We start from the raw sequence: 23,597 nt of genomic DNA, 5'->3' as shown, positions 1-23,597 counted from the left end.
TCAGTGGGCCGTGAAATTGGGGTCAAAAGTTTAATTTGTCTTTAAAATTAGAAAGATCATATCATAAGAAACATATGTACTAAGTTTCAAGTTGATTGGACTTCAGCTTCATCAAAAACTACCTTGACCAAAAACTTTAACCTGAAGCGGGACAGACGGACGAACGAACGGAAGGACGAACGGACGCACAGACCAGAAAACATAATGCCCCTCTACTATCGTAGGTGGGGCATAAAAACATTTAAACACAACATTTTTTAATCATTAATGAATATGATTGATCATACACCGATGATACCAAAAAAGCTTTGATCGAGTCAGTATGAACGATTTCACTTATCTTGTCTAGTAAGAAACACCTTTAATACAGACTGGTAATTTCTTTAAGATTTAATATTAGAAGACTAGAACACACCCACGATATCGCGGGTCAGTGACTGAATTAAAGTATCTTATTATGTGGAAGCCTTATTTTAACCTGGATTTTTATGCCCCACCTACGATAGTAGAGGGGCATTATGTTTTCTGGTCTGTGCCTCCATTCGTCTGTGCGTCTGTTCGTCCGTCTGTGCGTCCGTTCGCTTCAGGTTAAAGTTTTTGGTCAAGGTAGTTTTTGAAGAAGTTGAAGTCCAATATCATGATATGATATTTCTAATTTTAATGCCAAATTATAGTTTTTACCCCAATTTCATGGTCCACTGAACATAGAAAATGATAGTGCGACGTTCAGGTTAAAATTTTTGGTCAAGGTAGTTTTTGATGAAGTTAAAGTTACATCAACTTGAAACTTAGTACACATGTTCCCTATGATATGATTTTTCTAATTTTGATTCCAAATTAAAGTTTTGACCCCAATTTCACGGTCCACTGAACATAGAAAATGATAGTGTGAGTGGGGCATCCGTGTACTATGGACACATTCTTGTTAGTATTGGTATTGTCATCTGACAAAGTCATGCTGATTATAAGATGCATGCAGTTTTCTCTGCATTCAAAACCTTTCTGTTTGAACACGTCGACCTGAAACTTATCAATTATTGGTAATATTAACTCTGGTTTTGGCCCAATAAAATAAAAGGTTTGATACCAATTTCAAATTGACACATAAAGCTAAGAGATGCATAGGGTCAAGAAATATAAATAAAAAACATAAAGATTTTTATCTGATGACGTCACAATTACGTCATAATATGTACTGTTTTCACAAAAACGATGAAAAATACAGAATTTATGCAGTTTTCTATCTTTATTTCCGTTGTGGAAACATCATGCGCAGCCAAGAAACAACAAAATAATTTACAGAAGCTTTATTATAACTATTGACACAATCTCACCAAATATAAAGTTGTTTCTTGGGTGCTCACATACTTTTTCAATCTAAACTGTACTTAAAAATTTGATGAAAAACAAGGAAAATCATGAAATTTTTCAAAATATGCAAATTATGTCATGATTTGTTCCCATAGTTACTTGTTCAATGTCAAATTTGATTTGTTATTTTTAATATCTTGTACCTTATTCAAGTTTTCAGTTATTAAAGAATAAGTATGAAAACTTTTAAATTTGCAGTGATTTTTGGGCCACATAAGGGCCTTATTGCCCCTACTCCTTTGAAAATGCACCTTATTTTAGGTTGGTGGGAAATAGATATGCATGATTTTTTTTAAGCCAATACAATTTAAGTCTTTTTACCTTAATTCAATACAACGTATGACTTCTCTTTTCATTCCATTCTTCATTTAAATTTTACAAATTTCAGTTCTCACCTGGACTACCAAAGACCAGATCAGGAAAGATTATGAGAAGAATTTTACGCAAAATTGCTGCCAACAAACCTAATGAACTAGGTGACGTTTCAACATTATTTGATCCATCAATAGTAGAAGCAATTGTCAAAAGACATGGCGAAAAGTTCATAGAAGCTGAATATGAACTGCCTTTCTAACAAGTTAAAGTATTTTATACATGTTTTACAGTATATGTAATTTTAATTTGTACAGATTTTTATTTGGTATTGAGGAACTTATTTTCAAGGTTTTAAATTATTGATATCTATAAGATAAGTTCTAAAATCTAAAATATATATATTATAACTATTAATTATCCCAGAGACTAGAATGTTGTTGAAATTTGAAAAAATATTGTCACAAAAACTATAAGTTTTGTTAAAAAATTACAAAATTCAAAAACATCACTGCAAAGAAAATTGATATTTAGTTATGATATGCATTTCAGATTTGATTCCAGGTGTCAAACTTGCAGTTGAATTAAGTTTATATTAAACAATCAGAAATTTTGTGAAATGGTTTCTGTGCTAAAATTTCAATGAATTTTTTTATAGGCAAATCCATTGTCTCATTTTCTAGATCGATGTTTAAATATATACTAAAGAAATTAAAAGTGCTAATAGATGTAGGAAAGTGTAGTATGAGTGCCAATGAGACAACTCTCATCCAAATAACAATTGGTAAAAGTAAACCATTATAGGTCAAGGTACGACCTTCAACACAGAGCCTTGGCTCACAAGATTTTAAAAGTGAATTTACTTTTATGTAGAACGTTACCTGAATTGATTTCAAAATATGATTAAAAACTAAATCTTATATACTAATATATTGTTCATGTGTTGTAATCTCTAGTCAAATGTTTTCGTATAAAGTTTACATAGTCTTTTAAAGGAGTAGGTCCGGTAAGGACCGATTTTGGCCTCAAATTTCAGGTTCATCTGACGAAAGATTTTGACCACTTTTTAAACACTTAAGTGTCTATTTTATTTGAATTAATTAGTTTATGTGAAAGATTTTAACAGATTTAGTCATTAAAAACAATCCGATTCAAGCTCAAATATGAAAAATCTCCCTAATATGCCGAAAAATGTCACTTTTCAGATGGTTTTTGGTAAAAATGAAAGTGGCCGCATCGGTGTTCATCCTCAACCTTTATATATGTTATGTATTATCATAAAATACAACTTATATTTCAATATTAAGGATGAACACGAATGCGGCCACTTTCGTTTTACACGAAAACCGTCTAAAATTTAACTAAAATGCTAGAATTATGAGGATTTCAGTAATTTAGCATGACTTAATGGTGCTAGTACTGGATATATGTGCATTGTATTGTCAAAAACAGCCCATATTTATGTAGCAGAAGCATTCTACTGTCCAATAAATAACTAAAGGTTTACATTTTAACAATTTTGTAAAACTGCTATATTTTGGGGCCAAAAAGGGGTCTTACTGAACCTACTCCTTTGGTGCTTGGTGACTGGTGATTTCAACCTTAAATCTAGTTTAATTCATCAAAAAAAATGTGTACATTTTTGATATAAGAGAAACTATTTAGCATATAAATTATTATTGAAGATCTTCAAAATAAATAATACTTGTATTAAAATGTAGCATAAGTATATAATTATGCAGTTTATTTGTTTTTATTTTAGATGTTCTTATAATTGTTGTTTTGATTGAATGTCTCTCGTTTTTATTATACCTGGTCCCCCCAAAAAACCCACTTGGAAACCAAGATGGCCAACATGACTTATAATAGAACATAGGTGTAAAAATCAAGTTTTGTCTATTATTTTGAGCTCAACCGATTGTCCATATACTAGTACATCACAACCGTCAGACAACTACTGATAGGATTTATTGGCTTTACATTAGAAATTTTACCATTTTTCTCATGTTTTGCCTAATATCTTGAAAACTATAACAGATAAAGAGACACCTTCAATTGCAAACATGATCAGCAAAACAAGTGCTACAAATAAGTTAATGATTGAAATCGTCAGTCGACTTCTTACTAAAAATTTCACTCTTTGATGACGATGTTTACAATTTTTTTTTTGGTCTTGAATCTTAAAATAGAAATAGATAAATAGAAAAAATTGAGAATGAAATTGGAAAATTAAATGGACAAAAATGACTAGATAAATAGGATCTGCTGCAATTAAGTCAGATTTGAAAAAATTCGTCTGACAATTTCTTACTGGAGTTATTGTCCTTTACAGATGATTTTCGCCATATTTTTTTTTGCGTTTTTTGTTTGGCCAGATATGATAAATAATTATAAAAGATAAATAGAAACTTTAAATCACAAAAATGATGAGCAGGTCTAGACTAACAAGTCTTATTGGTTATCAAAGGTACCAGGATTTTAATTTAATACCCCATAAATTGTGGCAATATAGTTAGTAGATTGTCACTATTTATAGGAGTGATTGCCTTTAAATGAGGGTTTTTTCTAACACTCTTTTGTGTTTTGAGCAAAACTATAGAAGATCGAGAGAAAGTAAACAGACTATATGGTTAGCTTAACAAAATCAACAAAACTGATTTTTGTCATGAATTTTATTGTCACATACAAAGTTAGAGTGTGTCCTTTGTTGAGTATGCACATAGACCAAGGTGAGGGACAAAGGCTTTTAGAGCCTCTAGTTTAAATTTAGTCCTGGTATCTATGATGAGTTTATTTATAATACCTCTGCTCCTATTTCGGAGTATTCAGGTCTTTGAGATTCCAGTAGGTGCCTTGCTTGGTATATGCTTTTTTCTACTAATTTGACCAGAATTTTCGAGTGAACATAATAAAAAAATTGTTAACAATCGGATGTCTTTCCTGGTAAGACATGAAATAGTTTTCGCAAATAAGCCACCAACGTGGTTCTGATGCTAGAACCAGATATTTGTTCTGCAGTTGGGAGTGAAAATGAGACAGTGCAAGAAGAACTGCCTTCATTTCTAGAATGTTGATATGTTCCTTCAAAAGATATGGAGTCCACACTACTGAAACTGAAAGAACTTCCAGACAAGCTCCCCGACCGAGGTTGGAGGCGGTATCAGGTCTGTTCGCGCCCAATACCCTTTCGCACCCTACACGTTCGCACCTCGCACGTTCGCACCTCGCACGTTCGCACCCAAGGTCCGTTCGCACTCTACACGTTCGCGCCCAATTTTAATTCAAATTCCAGTTGAATAATTGGAAAAGCATGATTGTTTTTTTTAAATTGCTTTGTTGTAAATACTGAATGTATTTATAGCTTGGTATGAGTAAAACATGGAAGATTTTAAATGAAAACAAAAGATAATTATTTTTATCAGCTTGGTCCCTTCAAGGACGTATATTAGTTATACGTCCTTGGTCCCTTTGATCTGAAATAATAATAATAATAAATTCTTTATTTAAAGAGGGTAACTCAATTAGAAAAATTCTAATTTTCATTGAGGCCCTCAAACAAAATACATGCATACAGTTAACATTGATACATTAAATTACAATATATATTACTAGTATATACAACAATTCAATCACTAAAATATACAAAGGGTAATAAATGACAATATTTGATATAGTTTTGTTAGAGAAAAACAAATTATTTGACTTGCATATAATTTTCAAGAAAATGATTATAACTATGTTTCTTGAATAATTCCACATTAGGACATTTTTTTATTTCGAGTGGTAAATTATTCCATACTTTGGTTGCAGAGTAATGAAAAGATTTTTTATAAAAATTTGTATTTGGCCTTGGAACAAAAAGATCATTATTAGAGACAGATCGTAGGTTGTGGCGTTGCACATCATCAATATTTAGAATTGCTAAGTAATCAGGTGTTAGCCCATTTACAATTTTATACATTAAAATTGATTGTTGGTATTTTATTCTTTTGGTAAAAGATAGCCATTTTAAAGAAGAAAACATGAAATTAGATGGAATAGAAATATCGCATTCCAGTATAATTCTTGCTACTCTTTTTTGAAGTTTTATGATTCTATCTGAATCTTTTTGTAATAAATTTCCCCAAACTGAACTACAATAGTCTATATATGGTAGAATATATGCATTATAAAATAGTTGCCTTGTGTGTATTGGCAAATATACTTTAATTTTATATAAAAGTGATACTTTAGAAGAGATTATTTTACGTACACGATCAACATGATCTTCCCAGCTTAAATTTTCATCAATGTCAATTCCAAGTAATTTGAAAGAATGGACATTCTCAATACATGTTTCGTTGACGGTAATGCATAATTCTGATAGTTGTTTAAGTTTTGGTTTTGAACCCAATTTCATACACTTAGTTTTTTTGCATTGATTTTCATACTGTTATTGTTACACCAAGATTGTATAGCATTTAAATCATTTTGCAATATGCTGTTTATTTTTTCAATGTTTTTATCATGAAAATGCAATGTTGAATCATCAGCATATAAATCCATATTGGATTGTTTAACATGAAGTGGTAAATCATTTATATATATTAAAAATAACAGCGGACCTAAAATAGAACCTTGAGGCACTCCATACTTTACAAACGATTTATCAGATTTAATGTTAGCGTATTGGACTTCTTGTTGTCTGTCAGACAAATATGATTTTATCCAATCTATTATATGTTTTCCGATATGATAAAATTTTAACTTTTCTAAAAGTATGGCATGGTTAATAAGGTCAAAAGCCTTACTGAAATCTAAAAACACTGTACCAACTATTTCTCCATTATCTTAATATTTTAACCATTCGTCAATTAGTTAAGTCAGTGCTGTTTGGCAGGAATGACCTTGTCTGAAACCTGACTGGGCGATATGTAACAATTTATTATTGTTTAGGAATTCATATAACTGTGTACATACATGTCTTTCGAAAATTTTAGATATGGTATTCAAAATAGAAATTGGACGATAGTTTGAGGGAATATCTCTTGGTCCTCCTTTATGTATAGCAGTTACTCTAATGAAACAATAAAATATAGGAACCAAAATATAGCAATTCTTTAATATAACCAAAACATGATAAAATTTATTCAACACACAAAAAAAAACGTAGTCAGAATCTCACTTCATTTTAAAACAAGTCAATGAAACAAAGTTATAGCAATACACTAACCAAAACATGATTAAGAGTTATTCAACACAAAATAAAACGTTGACAGAATCCCACTTTATTTAGAAAGGATTATTATTTTTTTTTAACAAAACACTATCCAAAACATAATTAAGATTTATTCAACACAAAAAAAAATTCTGTCTCACTTTATTTTGAGACAATGACAACAATTATATTTATAAGAATACACTTGCTTACAAAGTTATTAAGCACAAAACCAATTAAGATTGGGCGCGAACATGTAGGGTGCGAACGGACTTTGGGTGCGAACATGTAGGATGCAAAAGGTAAACGGACAGAAAGTCACAGGACAAAAAGTCACAGGACATAAAGTCACAAATTTGGTAGGACAAAAAGTCACAAATAATTTGTTGACAATTGTTTGAATATATAAGAGAAATATCTTGAAATAGTTACTTTTTAATACATATATTCATATAAAAGTTAAGGAAATGTGTCATTATACTTGAAAAATCAAGATCTATTTAATTTTAATCATGCAAAAGATATATCTCTTGGGCAGAATCAATTTGCGCCAATTGCAGTTTTGAAAAGGTATTAATTGCGCCACTCTCTTTTATTTTGATGGTATTAATTACGCCAATAAATGAAATGAAATTGCGCAACATTTACCTGTAAATGTTTTTACTTATATCATACCTGTACATGTTTTACCTATCATACATGTACTATTATTAAAATTTCCACTTAAGATTTAATTGAACACTCATCAAATTTAAGAAAACTCGCCAAAAAATAAATTGTTTAGTAATAGAATATTTTTTCACGAGTCAAGAGTGTCTGATATACCATTCAAGAAAATAGAATCTGATACAGGAAAACCCCGGTCATCATTGTTGAAGAACACAAAATTCCGTCAGGCATTTGTACAGAAAACTGGAGAAATAAGGTGGAGATGTAACAGTTAAGGAAAACTGGAGAGATAAGGTGGAGATGTACAGTTAAGTCGTGTTGTGCTAGGTTATTCACAGATGAATCTTGTACAATTATTTTGATTGGAAAATTTGATAATATGTCATGAAACAAAAGTCCAGAAATAAGAACGTCAAATTTTGAGAACTGTGTGCAAAAGAAAAGCAACCTATATGTTGCCAGAGCGACCTTCAAAAATAAAAAAAATTCAGAGCTCTTCAAAATTGAAGAAGAAAATTTAGAAAAGAAAGATTTAAAATATGTGCGTCAGTCAATGTATATGGAGAGAATGGAACTGCATCCGGCTCAACCTAAAAGTCAAGCAGAATTTCACAGCATATTGGATGATATTGGTGTTGTTAAACAAAGATGATGACTTTGTATTGTGTATCGAGCCAGAAAGCGGGATAATTTTATTAGGATGATTGTTTCATTGGCGCAAATGATACCTATAGTTTTGAAAATTAGGTGGCGCAATTAAGTTGTGGCGCAAATGAGTTACTTTTTGGCGCAAAAAGATATCGCCCTATTTCTTGGCACCAAGAAGCCATTTAAGTGCCAAGCCACTTTGACATTTTGTTTTTTTAACAATTATTTGATCATCTTTGATATTTTTTCTAGGATTTTGTTTACAAAGTTGGTTTATATACAATGGTTCAAGAAAAATACAAAAATAGTTTTGTAGAAATAAGAGTTTTTTCTTCAAAGAAAATAATCAGAAAAAATTAATTGTTTCTTTTTGTCCGTGACTTTTGTCTGTGACTTTTTGTCCTGTGACTTTCTGTCCTACATTCTCTCAAAATGGTTGCTTGAGAAGTCCACCAAATCAAATGAGGATACAGTTCCTGATGAATGATTAGAACTGGAAATTCCCAATCATGTGTAGCTGGGAGCCAATGTGGATGTAGATAAAATTGAAGAGGTCGAATATGAAGGTGACCAAGTGGAACAACATGGATGGCTAGTGAATTAGACCTAGAAGTTGTGAAAACTGGCAGTAAATGATTTTGAGATTGAAACATGAATTTTGGATCAAAGATTCTGAAACTTTTCATGAGGAGGTCAAAGTATGCACTTATGAGTAAGGTAATGTTCGCCTAGGAAAATAAAGTCCTGAGACGGAATGAGGTCACATGCTGACTTTTTCCAAGAGATGAGAAACCCCACAGAGAGAGAAGCAATATGATGACTACATCCGTATTGAGATAGAGTTTCTCGGAAGAAAGTTCCTTGATCAGTGAGTCGTCCAGGTAAGAATGAATCTGAGAGTTTCTCGGAAGAAAGTTCCTTGATCAGTGAGTTTGGTAAAGGCTAGTATTGCAGTCGACAGACCAAAAGGGAGAGCTCCGAATTGGTAAACCCTTTTGTGCCAAACAAACCGAAGGAATTTGCGGTATGAATAGCAAACTGGAACATGACAATAAGCGTCCGTCAGATCCGGGGATGTCGTTCACATACCTGGAAGAATAGATGCACTGATTAAACGATTGGTCTCCATTTTGAAATGGGGAATAATTATGTAAGAATTGAGGATAGACAAATCGATGACTGGTCTCATTGCTTCTGGCTTCTTCGAAACAAGGATGAGACGAAAGGGAAAGAGGATTTTTGGATTTGGTTTTGATAGTAACGTAAGCGGGGCAACTTCCTATGAAGAGGAGAACAAGCCTCATCGAAATAGCGTTGTCGTCGTTGTCTGCCGTGGTCACGTTTTTTTTTAATCAGGGTCAAAGGTCAAAGCAAAAATTCAAGACAAATGCACAGTCACATTTAGATAGCTTGTTTCTCTTACATATATGCGTTTGGAGCAAAATAAAAACAACTAATTTATAGAAAAGTATCTTTTGTATCTACATTTTGAACTTGTTTTATATTTTTATTGCCAAAAATTACTTTAGATTGACTTTTTTGCATATAGGGTGAAAAAATTTGAAATTTTCAAACAGCTGTTAAATAACAGTGACCTTGACCTATTTCATTTTCTAAATTTGAAATTTTTGTATTTAATTCGTTACAAGTAAGATTTAAAGATGTTGTTTTGATATTAACTTTGATTATTTGTTGAAAACTTTTTTTTCACGTCTTTTGATAGTAAGGTGTTCGTCAGTTTCTAGGTAAATATCAAATTTCTGTTATTGGGTGTGAAAGAGTATATATAAATGATTTGTTTCGAAGTTAACGTCGAACTTGGTTGAATATAAAGCTCTGTGTATAGCTTTGCTTTACAGAAGTAAAAATTACTGCAAACAGAGAAAAAGGGGGGTAAACGTTATGAAAACAAAACGTCTATTAGAAACAGGTAAAAAAAAACATCCTTCATATACAGATGACTAAATGAGCAACAATTGGCTATAATGTTTACAAGTATTTCAAAATATATAATAAGGGAGAGAGAGGGTTATGTACAGCACCGATGTATTCTACAAGCAATTGCAAACAAAAAAGGCGTGAGAAACCAAAGGAACATTAAAAACTTATAAAATGAAGACAAGCAGACAACAGCATGTCAAAATACGAGAAAAAAGAACAAATGCAAATAGAAAATTATGATCGAGGCTAGTATTACCTACTACGTTCTATGGTCTCCTGTAGTTTAAGCCCACCAACCATGCCACGGTCAAGTAACATACATGTATGGCAGTTTATTTTTTATTTATTTTTTACATATCTTTCGGAATCCCCACTAGATAGATTATTACTATATATCTCACGATTTCAAATTTGAGTAGATGTTCTATTTATTGTTTAGAAAATATTATGGACTGCTAAATTTTCATTCGATAACTAACAATTATTTATAAGGCACACACAGAAAAAATAAATCTTAAGACCGTCATCTTCGTCGTCATCAATGTTTCTAACTGCAACCAGACGAGTATTTACATTTTGACATATGTCATTTGCACAGGCACTTGTTTCTATCCATTGAAAGACCCACTATCAACGTACATTTAAATGTACGTTGATAGTGGGTCTTCCAATGGATAGAAACAAGTGCCTGTGGTCATTTGCCTGACATGGGCATAAATCTATACATGATAGATTTTATTCGAAGCAAATGCAACCCTTTGAAAACACTGAGTTCCCCTTACAAGTACAAACTAAATCTTGCAGAAATTCGCATGACATCTGACCTGCGAGATAGACAGGAACAAGTCATTCTTTTTTTCCCATTCGAACTTCTGTTAGGGTAATTTTTCTATATGGGAAGACATCAAATTTACGTCTGGCGTAATGGACGTCAAGTTGGTTACCTATTCCCTATTCCCTATTCCTTACCTATTCCCTATTCGTTACCTATTCGTTACCTATTCCCTATTCCCTATTCGTTACCTATTCGTTACCTATTCCCTATTCCCTATTCGTTACCTATTCGTTACCTATTCCCTATTCCCTATTCGTTACCTATTCGTTACTTATTCCCTATTCCCTATCGTTACCTATTCGTTACTTATTCGATTTTTAATATCCTTCCCCCTTTTTAATTAATTATTATTCTTCTTCTTCCTCTTCTTCTAGTCCAGTCAATCTATCATAAATTTGACCCTAACCTGAAAGTAATTGCAACAGAAGATTTTAAAGTTTTAATCTTTAGCATTATACCCCAAATATACACAGAAAAAAGTCCCATAAAATCTAACTTGAGGAAAACTAAAAAAATCATCATTTAAAATTCCTATGGAGATTTGCATTGAAAAGGGAAATAACTCTTGCAAAAAAGGCAGAAATATCAATGAAAATTGATACAAAATTATTAGTTTACTGCTTCTATTCATCAGAATGTATTGATTCTTGATTTTTTTAGCGGTCTTTAAAGTATAACAAACAACTCTAAAGGTGTTTTCATATATTTTATCAAGCTATAATCTAGATTTCGAAATTTATTAGTTGACCATTTATTGAATTTTTCAACATGTCAAGGTAAAGAATCTCAAATTTAATAAAAATAATTAAGCATGTTTTCTTCTTTTTGTGGTTTAACGTTTCTTAAGATAAGTAATTTGCTGAAAAAATATATTATACAGATATAAACAATACCAAATTTTCACATTATTTTTTCAAAATGGTTACAAAGCTTCAAATTTGCAATTTCTTGAATGAAAAATATACTAAAAAAATAAAACTACCCATAACACTTCGGTTTTGTACATTTCATGAGCAGAAGATTATATAATTTAGTCAAATACAAACTTATAACCCCATCAAAGTATCATACTATACATAAATTTCAAGAAAAACAACCAAAAACTGACCAAAAAAGACTAATTTTTGCAAGAGTTATCTCCCCTCCCAATGTTAATTTCCATAGGAAATTTAAAATGCTGATTTTGAGTTTTCCTCAAGTTAGATTTTATGGGACTTTTTTCTGTGTATATAAAGGGCATAATACTTTAGATTAGAACTAAAACATTTTCTGTTGCAATTAGTTTGAGGTTAAATCTTAGTTTGACTGGACTATTCCTCTTCTTCCTCTTCTTCTTCCGCCACTTTAAAAATGAACTTGTCCGCAGCATTTCTCCAAAACTACTTGTCAGATTTACTTAGGGTTTCATAAAATGTTAGACTAATATGTCTAGGTGAGCCATCAATCGCTCATTTGTGCATTGGGGTCCATTAAGGGGTATTTTGGGGGGCACAAAGAAGGCAGAGGTTTACTATAGAACCCTATGGGATTTTATTTTCTAAAATTTTCAAATGAATATAACTTGAAAACTGTAAGTGATAGATACATGCAGTCTTCAGAAATGATTAAAGGACAATAAAACAAATCACATGAAATATAGGGGAGTCCCTGGGGGTCATCCCTACCCCCTTCAATTCGAGAATATGCTTTTAACTTGTAAACGGTCCAGATCCCCACCCCTAAACCATATATATTCTTGTAAGGGACAATAAAACTAATCAAATGAAATTAAATAAAAGTTCCTGGGGGTCACCCCACCCCGTTCAATTTGAGAATGTACTATTATCTTGTAAACGGTCCAGATCCCCACCACTAAACTATATATGTTCTTGAATAGGACGATAAAACAAATCAAATGAAACTAAATGGAAGTCCCCGGGGGTCATCCCCATCCTGTTCAATTTTAGAATGTGCTATTATCTTGTAAACGGTCTAGATCCCCACCCCTAAACCATATATATTCTTGTAGGGGACAATAAAACTAATCAAATGAAATTAAATGGAAGTTCCTTGGGGTCACCCCACCCCGTTCAATTTGAGAATGTACTATTATCTTGTAAATGGTCCAGATCCCCATCCCTAGACCATATATTTTCTTGTAGGGGACAATAAAACGAATGAAATGAAATAAAAGGAAAATCCCTAGGGGGTCACCCCACCCCCACTTGTTTGAAAACTTATAAACGGTCAACATCCCCACCCCTAAACTATATATATTCTTGTAAGGGACAATAAAACTAATCAAATGAAATTAAATGGAAGTTCCTGGGGTCACCCCCACCCCGTTCAATTTTAGAATGTACTATTATCTTGTAAACGGTCCAGATCCCCACCCCTAAACCATATATATTCTTGTATGGGACAATAAAACTAATCAAATGAAATTAAATAAAAGTTCCTGGGGGTCACCTCACCCCGTTCAATTTGAGAATGTACTTTTATCTTGTAAACGGTCCAGATCCCCACCCCTAAACTATATATGTTCTTGAATAGGACGATAAAACAAATCAAATGAAATTAAATGGAAGTCCCCGGGGGTCATCCCCACCCCGTTCAATTTTAGAATGTGCTATTATCTTGTAAACGGTCTAGATCCCCACCCCTAAACCATATATATTCTTGTAGGGGACAATAAAACTAATCAAATGAAATTAAATGGAAGTTCCTTGGGGTCACCCACCCCGTTCAATTTGAGAATGTACTATTATCTTGTAAATGGTCCAGATCCCCACCCCTAAACCATATATTTTCTTGTAGGGGACAATAAAACAAATGAAATGAAATAAAAGGAAAGTCTCTAGGGGGTCAGGCCACCCCCTCTTGTTTGAAAACTTATAAACGGTCAACATCCCCACCCCTAAACTATATATATTCTTGTAAAGGACAATAAAACTAACCAAATGAAATTAAATAAAAGTTCCTGGGGGTCACCCCCACCCCGTTCAATTTGAGAATGTACTATTATCTTGTAAATGGTCCAGATCCCCACCCCTAAACCATATATTTTCTTGTAGGGGACAATAAAACAAATGAAATGAAATAAAAGGAAAGTCCCTAGGGGGGTCAGGCCACCCCCTCTTGTTTGAAAACTTGTAAACGGTCAACATCCCCACCCCTAAACTATATATACTCTTGTAAGAGACAATAAAACTAATCAAATGAAATTAAATGGAAGTTCCTTGGGGTCACCCCCACCCCGTTCAATTTAAGAATGTACTATTATCTTGTAAATGGTCCAGATCCCCACCCCTAAACCATATATATTCTTGTAGGGGACAATTAAACAAATAAAATAAAATGTAGGTAAAGTCCCTGGGGGTCACCACCACCCCCTCCTGTTTGAATACTTTTAGGAGATCCTCACCAGTAAGCCATATATATTCTTGTATGGGACAAAAAATCAAATCAAATGAACATGGGACCATATGAATTGCGAGTTATGGGAGCTTTGTTTGGGAGACTTCGTAACAGCATCCTGTTACAATTACTTCTTGTTGTTTATACTCTTATATCTGGTACTAGTTCTAAATTTGTTGAGGTAAAATGATCTTTTTATGACCTATTTTTATGTGTTTGTGCTCAACCGATCCTTTTACTTTATGTTCGATACTCATTTGTTCCTTATTTGATTTTTATACGTTCTACATGTTCTACCTTTTAACTGCTTTATGTCCGCATGTTTGAAGATTGATCTTGGTTCGAAGGGATGAAATCACCGTGTTAGCGCTTGCATAAAAAAAAAAGATGTGGTATAATTGCCAATGAGACAACAACCCACAATAGACCAAAATGACACAGAAACTATCAACTATAGGTCAATGTACGGCCTTCAACAATGAGCATAGCCCAAACCGTGTAGTCACCTATAAAAGGCCCAGATATGACAATTTCAAACAATTCAAACAACAAAACTAACGGCCGTATTTCATATACAAAAAAATAACGGAAAACAAATATGTAACACAAAAACAAACGATAACTACTTAATTTCAGGCTCTTGTCTAGGGACAGGCACATACTAACATAATGTGGTGGGGTTAAACATGTTAGCAGGGTGTACATCGTTTCGGAGCATGCTATTGCCTTGTTTAATTCGTTCCATCACTCGCTTATAATTCGCTTATAATACGTGTATCATACGTTGCACCTTTTAAAACATGATTTTCAATTGTTTTGTTGTCTCTGGTGGTAGATTTGGGTTCTTAGAGGTGATATAACTCTATAAGCGCATATGTAGCCGTTCCAGCGCTCGGATAATACCCTGTTAAATATTCGTTACTTATTCGTTACCTATTCACTTATAATACGTTTGTTGTACATTGCACCTTTTAGAAAAGGATTTTCAATTGTGTTCATATCTCTGGTGGTAATAATGTGTTCTTATAGATGAAATGCCCCTATTAGCGCGTATGTACCCTGTTACTTATTCGTTCCTTATTCGCTTTTAATGCGCGGGGTAAGTATACGTTGCACCTTGAAATAAATCGTTTTTTAATTGTGTTCATGTCTCTGGTGGTAACAATATGTTCTTAGAGAAGAAATAACCCTATTAGAGCGCATGTACCCGTTCCAGCGCTCGGTTAATACCCTGTTACCTATTCGTTACCTATTCGTTACCTATTCTCTTATAATACGTTTGTTTGACGTTGCACCTTTTAGAAAAATATTTTCAATTGTGTCCATGTCTCTGGTGGTAACAATGTGTTCTAAGAGATGAAATGACCCTATTAGCGCAAATGTACCCGTTTCAGCGCTCGGTTAATATCCTGTTACCTATTCGTTACCTATTCGTTACCTATTCACTTATAATACGTTTGTTGTACGTTGCACCTTTTAGAAAAGGATTTTCAATTGTGTTCACGTCTCTTGTGGTAACAATGTGTTCTTAGAGACGAAATGACCCTATTAGCGCATATGTACCCGTTCCAGCGCTCAGTTAATACCCTGTTACCTATTCGTTACCTATTCGTTACTTATTCGCTTTAAATACGTTTATGGTACGTTGCACCTTTTAGAAAAGGATTTTCACTTGTGTTCATGTCTCTGGTGGTAACAATGTCTTCTCAGAGATATAATGACTCTATTAGCGTGCATGTACCCGTTCCAGCGCTCGGTTAATACCCTGTTACCTATTCGTTACCTATTCACTTATAATACGTTTGTTGTACGTTGCACCTTTTAGAAAAGAATTTTCAATTGTGTCCATGTCTCTGGTGGTAACAATGTCTTCTCAGAGATATAATGACTCTATTAGCGTGCATGTACCCGTTCCAGCGCGTGGATAATACCCTGTTGCTTATTCGTTCGTTATTCGCTTTTAATGCGCGGGGTAAGTATACGTTGCACCTTGAAATAAATCGTTTTTTAATTGTGTTCATGTGTCTGGTGATAACAATATGTTCTTAGAGACGAAATGACCCTATTAGAGCGCATGTACCCGTTCCAGCGCTCGGTTAATACCCTGTTACATATTCGTTACCTATTCACTTATAATACGTTTGTTGTACGTTGCACCTTTTAGAAAAGGATTTTCAATTGTGTCCATGTCTCTGGTGGTAACAATGTCTTCTCAGAGATAAAATGACTCTATAAGCGTGCATGTACCCGTTCCAGCGCGCGGATAATACCCTGTTACTGATTCGTTCGTTATTCGCTTTTAATGCGCGGGATAAGTATACGTTGCACCTTGAAATAAATCGTTTTTTAATTGTGTTCATGTCTCTGGTGGTAACAATGTGTTCTTAGAGACGAAATGACCCTATTAGAGCGCATGTATACGTTCCAGCGCTCGGTTAATACCCTGTTACCTATTCGTTACCTATTCGTTACTTATTCGCTTTAAATACGTTTGTTGTACGTTGCACCTTTTAGAAAAGGATTTTCACTTGTGTTCATGTCTCTGGTGGTAACAATGTGTAATAAGAGATGAAATGACCCTATTAGCGTGCATGTACCCGTTCCAGCGCTCGGTTAATACCCTGTTACCTATTCGTTACCTATTCACTTATAATACGTTTGTTGTACGTTGCACCTTTTTGAAAAGGATTTTCAATTGTGTCCATGTCTCTGGTGGTAACAATGTGTTCTGAGAGATGAAAATACCCTATTAGCGCGCATGTACCCGTTCCAGCGCTCGGTTAATACCCTGTTACCTATTCGTTACCTATTCGTTACCTATTCGTTACCTATTCACTTATAATACGTTTGTTGTACGTTGCACCTTTTAGAAAAGGATTTTCAATTGTGTTCATGTCTCTTGTGGTAACAATGTGTTCTTAGAGATGAAATGACCCTATTAGCGCATATGTACCCGTTTCAGCGCTCGGTTAATATCATGTTACCTATTCAATACCTATTCGTTACTTATTCGCTTTAAATACGTTTGTTGTACTTTGCACCTTTTAGAAAAGGATTTTCACTTGTGTTCATGTCTCTGGTGGTAACAATGTGTAATTAGAGATGAAATGACGTTATTAGCGTGCATGTACCCGCTCCAGCGCTCGGTTAATACCCTGTTACCTATTCGTTACCTATTCGTTACCTATTCACTTATAATACGTTTGTTGTTCGTTGCACCTTTTCGAAAAGGATTTTCAATTGTGTCTATGTCTCTGGTGGTAACAATGTCTTCTTAAAGATTAAATGACCCTATTAGCGCGCATGTACCCGTTCCAGCGCTCGGTTAATACCCTGTTACCTATTCGTTACCTATTCGTTATTTATTCGCTTTTAATACGTTTGTTGTACGTTGCACCTTTTAGAAAAGGATTTTCAATTGTGTCCATGTCTCTGGTGGTAACAATGTCTTCTTAGAGATGAAATGACTCTATTAGCGTGCATGTACCCGTTCCAGCGCTCGGTTAATACCCTGCTACCTATTCGTTACCTATTCACTTATAATACGTTTGTTGTACGTTGCACCTTTCAGAAAAGGATTTTCAATTGTTTTCATGTCTCTGGTGGTAATAATGTGTTCTTATAGATAAAATACCCCTATTAGCGCGTATGTACCCGTTCCAGCGCTCGGATAATACCCGGTTACTTATTCGTTACTTATTCGCTTTTAATGCTCAGGGTATACGTTGCATCTTGAAATAAATTAGAAATTGTTTTTTAATTGTGTTCATGTCTCTGGTGGTGACAATGTGTTCTTAGAGATGAAACGACCCTATTAGCGCGCATGTACCCGTTCCAGCGCTCGGTTAATACCCTGTTACCTATTCGTTACCTATTCGTTACTTATTTGCTTATAATACGTTTGTTGTACGATGCACCCTTTAGAAAAAGATTTTCATTTGTGTTCATGTATCTGGTGGTAACAATGTGTTCTTAGAGATGAAATAACCCTTTTAGCGCGTATGTACCCGTTCCAGCGCTCGGTTAATACCTTGTTACCTATTTTTTTACTTCTTATTTCAAGGTTCAACGCATAGCACGCGTATTTAAAGCGAATAAGGAACGAATAAGTAACAGGGTATCAGTCGAGCGCTGAAACGGGTACATATGTTCTATTAGGGTTATTTCACTTCTAAAAACCGACAGCTACCACCAAAGACACAAACATATTTCTTTTTTTTTAAAAGCAACGCATAACACACGTTTTAGTTTTTTAATTTAAATATATTTATTTATAGCGGATTGGGAAACAAGTTTTGCAACCTATATTTACACCTTTCCACTTTTCAGGTGCGAGTGCTGCCTCTAAGAACACATTGTTACCACCAGAGACATGAACACAATTGTAAATCCTTTTCTAAAAGGTGCAACGTACAACAAACGTATTATAAGTGAATAGGTAACGAATAGGTCACAGGGTATTAACCGAGCGCTGGAACGGGTACATGAGCGCTAATAGGGTCATTTCATCTCTAAGAACACATTGTTACCACCAGAGACATGGACACAATTGAAAATCCTTTTCTAAAAGGTGCAACGTACAACAAACGTATATAAAGCGAATAAGTAACGAATAGGTAACAGGGTATTAACCGAGCGCTGGAACGGGTACATATGCGCTAATAGGGTCATTTCATCTCTAAGACAACATTGTTACCACCAGAGACATGAACACAATTAAAAAACGATTTATTTCAAGGTGCAACGTATTCTTACCCCGCGCATTAAAAGCGAATAACGAACGAATAAGTAACAGGGTATTATCCGAGCGCTGGAACGGGCACATGCACGCTAATAGGGTCATTTCATCTCTAATTACACATTGTTACCACCAGAGACATGAACACAAGTAAAAATCCTTTTCTAAAAAGTGCAACGTACAACAAACGTATATAAAGCGAATAAGTAACGAATAAATAACGAATAGGTAACAGGGTATTAACCGAGCGCTGGAACAGGAACATATGCGCTAATAGGGTCATTTCATCTCTAAGAACACATTGTTACCACCAGAAACATGAACACAATTGAAAATCCTTTTCTAAAAGGTGCAACGTACAACAAACGTATTATAAGTGAATAGGTAACGAATAGGTAACAGGGTATTAACCGAGCGCTGGAACGGGAACATGCGCGCTAATAGTGTCATTTCATCTCTAAGAACACATTGTTACCACCAGAGACATGGACACAATTGAAAATCCTATTCTAAAAGGTGCAAAGTATTACAAACGTATTATAAGTGAATAGTTAACGAATAGGTAACAGGGTATTAACCGAGCGCTGGAACGGGTACATGCGCTCTAATAGGGTCATTTCGTCTCTAAGAACACATTGTTACCACCAGAGACATGAACACAATTAAAAAACGATTTATTTCAAGGTGCAACGTATACTTACCCCGCGCATTAAAAGCGAATAAGGAACGAATAAGTAACAGGGTATTATCTGAGCGCTGGAACGGGTACATGCACGCTAATAGGGTCATTTCATCTCTAATTACACATTGTTACCTCCAGAGACATGAACACAAGTGAAAATCCTTTTCTAAAAGGTGCAACGTACAACAAACGTATTATAAGTGAATAGGTAACGAATAGGTAACAGGGTAATAACCGAGCGCTGGAACGGGTACATGCACGCTAATAGGGTCATTTCATCTCTAATTAAACATTGTTACCACCAGAGACATGAACACAATTAAAAAACAATTTATTTCAAGGTGCAACGTATACTTACCCCGTGCATTAAAAACGAATAAGGAACGAATAAGTAACAGGGTATTATCCGAGCGCTGGAACGGGTACATGCATGCTAATAGGGTCATTTCATCTCTTATTACACATTGTTACCACCAGAGACATGAACACAAGTGAAAATCCTTTTCTAAAAGGTGCAACGTACAACAAACGTATTTAAAGCGAATAAGTAACGAATAGGTAACGAATAGGTAACAGGATATTAACCGAGCGCTCGAACGTATACATGCGCTCTAATAGGGTCATTTCGTCTCTAAGAACACATTGTTACCACCAGAGACATGAACACAATTAAAAAACGATTTATTTCAAGGTGCAACGTATACTTACCCCGCGCATTAAAAGCGAATAAGGAACGAATAAGTAACAGGGTATTATCCGAGCGCTGGAACGGGTACATGCACGCTAATAGGGTCATTTCATCTCTAATTACACATTGTTACCTCCAGAGACATGAACACAAGTGAAAATCCTTTTCTAAAAGGTGCAACGTACAACAAACGTATTAAAAGTGAATAGGTAACGAATAGGTAACAGGGTAATAACCGAGCGCTGGAACGGGTACATGCACGCTAATAGGGTCATTTCATCTCTAATTAAACATTGTTACCACCAGAGACATGAACACAAGTGAAAATCCTTTTCTAAAAGGTGCAACGTACAACAAACGTATTTAAAGCGAATAAGTAACGAAAAGGTAACGAATATTTAACAGGGTATTAACCGAGCGCTGGAACGGGTACATGCACGCTAATAGGGTCATTTCATCTCTAATTACACATTGTTACCTCCAGAGACATGAACACAAGTGAAAATCCTTTTCTAAAAGGTGCAACGTACAACAAACGTATTATAAGTGAATAGGTAACGAATAGGTAACAGGGTAATAACCGAGCGCTGGAACGGGTACATGCACGCTAATAGGGTCATTTCATCTCTAATTAAACATTGTTACCACCAGAGACATGAACACAAGTGAAAATCCTTTTCTAAAAGGTGCAACGTACAACAAACGTATTTAAAGCGAATAAGTAACGAAAAGGTAACGAATATTTAACAGGGTATTAACCGAGCGCTGGAACGGGCACATGCGCTCTAATAGGGTCATTTCGTCTCTAAGAACACATTGTTACCACCAGAGACATGAACACAATTAAAAAACGATTTATTTCAAGGTGCAACGTATACTTACCCCGCGCATTAAAAGCGAATAAGGAACAAATAAGTAACAGGGTATTACCCGAGCGCTGGAACGGGTACATGCACGCTAATAGGGTCATTTCATCTCTAATTACACATTGTTACCTCCAGAGACATGAACACAAGTGAAAATCCTTTTCTAAAAGGTGCAACGTACAACAAACGTATTATAAGTGAATAGGTAACGAATAGGTAACAGGGTAATAACCGAGCGCTGGAACGGGTACATGCACGCTAATAGGGTCATTTCATCTCTAATTAAACATTGTTACCACCAGAGACATGAACACAATTAAAAAACAATTTATTTCAAGGTGCAACGTATACTTACCCCGTGCATTAAAAACGAATAAGGAACGAATAAGTAACAGGGTATTATCCGAGCGCTGGAACGGGTACATGCATGCTAATAGGGTCATTTCATCTCTTATTACACATTGTTACCACCAGAGACATGAACACAAGTGAAAATCCTTTTCTAAAAGGTGCAACGTACAACAAACGTATTTAAAGCGAATAAGTAACGAATAGGTAACGAATAGGTAACAGGATATTAACCGAGCGCTCGAACGTATACATGCGCTCTAATAGGGTCATTTCGTCTCTAAGAACACATTGTTACCACCAGAGACATGAACACAATTAAAAAACGATTTATTTCAAGGTGCAACGTATACTTACCCCGCGCATTAAAAGCGAATAAGGAACGAATAAGTAACAGGGTATTATCCGAGCGCTGGAACGGGTACATGCACGCTAATAGGGTCATTTCATCTCTAATTACACATTGTTACCTCCAGAGACATGAACACAAGTGAAAATCCTTTTCTAAAAGGTGCAACGTACAACAAACGTATTAAAAGTGAATAGGTAACGAATAGGTAACAGGGTAATAACCGAGCGCTGGAACGGGTACATGCACGCTAATAGGGTCATTTCATCTCTAATTAAACATTGTTACCACCAGAGACATGAACACAAGTGAAAATCCTTTTCTAAAAGGTGCAACGTACAACAAACGTATTTAAAGCGAATAAGTAACGAAAAGGTAACGAATATTTAACAGGGTATTAACCGAGCGCTGGAACGGGCACATGCGCTCTAATAGGGTCATTTCGTCTCTAAGAACACATTGTTACCACCAGAGACATGAACACAATTAAAAAACGATTTATTTCAAGGTGCAACGTATACTTACCCCGCGCATTAAAAGCGAATAAGGAACGAATAAGTAACAGGGTATTATCCGAGCGCTGGAACGGGTACATGCACGCTAATAGGGTCATTTCATCTCTAATTACACATTGTTACCTCCAGAGACATGAACACAAGTGAAAATCCTTTTCTAAAAGGTGCAACGTACAACAAACGTATTATAAGTGAATAGGTAACGAATAGGTAACAGGGTAATAACCGAGCGCTAGAACGGGTACATGCACGCTAATAGGGTCATTTCATCTCTAATTAAACATTGTTACCACCAGAAACATGAACACAAGTAAAAATCCTTTTCTAAAAGGTGCAACGTACAACAAACGTATTTAAAGCGAATAAGTAACGAAAAGGTAACGAATATTTAACAGGGTATTAACCGAGCGCTGGAACGGGCACATGCGCTCTAATAGGGTCATTTCGTCTCTAAGAACACATTGTTACCACCAGAGACATGAACACAATTAAAAAACGATTTATTTCAAGGTGCAACGTATACTTACCCCGCGCATTAAAAGCGAATAAGGAACAAATAAGTAACAGGGTATTACCCGAGCGCTGGAACGGGTACATGCACTCTAATAGGGTCATTTCATCTCTAATTACACATTTTTACCTCCAGAGACATGAACACAAGTGGAAATCCTTTTCTAAAAGGTGCAACGTACAACAAATGTATTATAAGTGAATAGGTAACGAATAGGTAACAGGGTATTAACCGAGCGGTGGAACGGGTACATGCGCGCTAATAGGGTCATTTCATCTCTAATTACACATTGTTACCACCAGAGACATGAACACAAGTGAAAATCCTTTTCTAAAAGGTGCAACGTACAACAATCGTATTATAAGTGAATAAGTACCGAATAGGTAACGAATAGGTAACAGGGTATTAACCGAGCGCTGGAACGGGTACATGCACTCTAATAGGGTAATTTCTTCTCTAAGAACACATTGTTACCACCAGAGACATGAACACAATTAAAAAACGATTTATTTCAAGGTGCAACGTATACTT

The 23,597-nt window shown here is 34.8% G+C and overlaps 1 protein-coding gene across 1 annotated transcript in view; it reads left to right on the top strand.

The window, feature by feature from the left end:
* LOC139514221 (acetyl-coenzyme A synthetase 2-like, mitochondrial) overlaps positions 1-3,425 on the top strand; it is a 94,804-nt gene extending 91,379 nt beyond the window's left edge. The window contains exon 14 of the mRNA XM_071303072.1: positions 1,760-3,425. Coding sequence (XP_071159173.1) covers positions 1,760-1,945 — 186 coding nt within the window. The 3' untranslated portion in view covers positions 1,946-3,425. The remainder of the gene's footprint in view (positions 1-1,759) is intronic.
* Positions 3,426-23,597: the final 20,172 nt, after the last annotated feature.

This window comes from Mytilus edulis, chromosome 3 (assembly GCF_963676685.1).
Source record: "Mytilus edulis chromosome 3, xbMytEdul2.2, whole genome shotgun sequence".
Classification (NCBI taxonomy): Eukaryota; Metazoa; Mollusca; class Bivalvia; order Mytilida; family Mytilidae; genus Mytilus; species Mytilus edulis.
The sequence above is the reverse complement of the archived record's forward strand: the minus strand, read 5'-3'. Positions and strand labels throughout refer to the sequence as shown.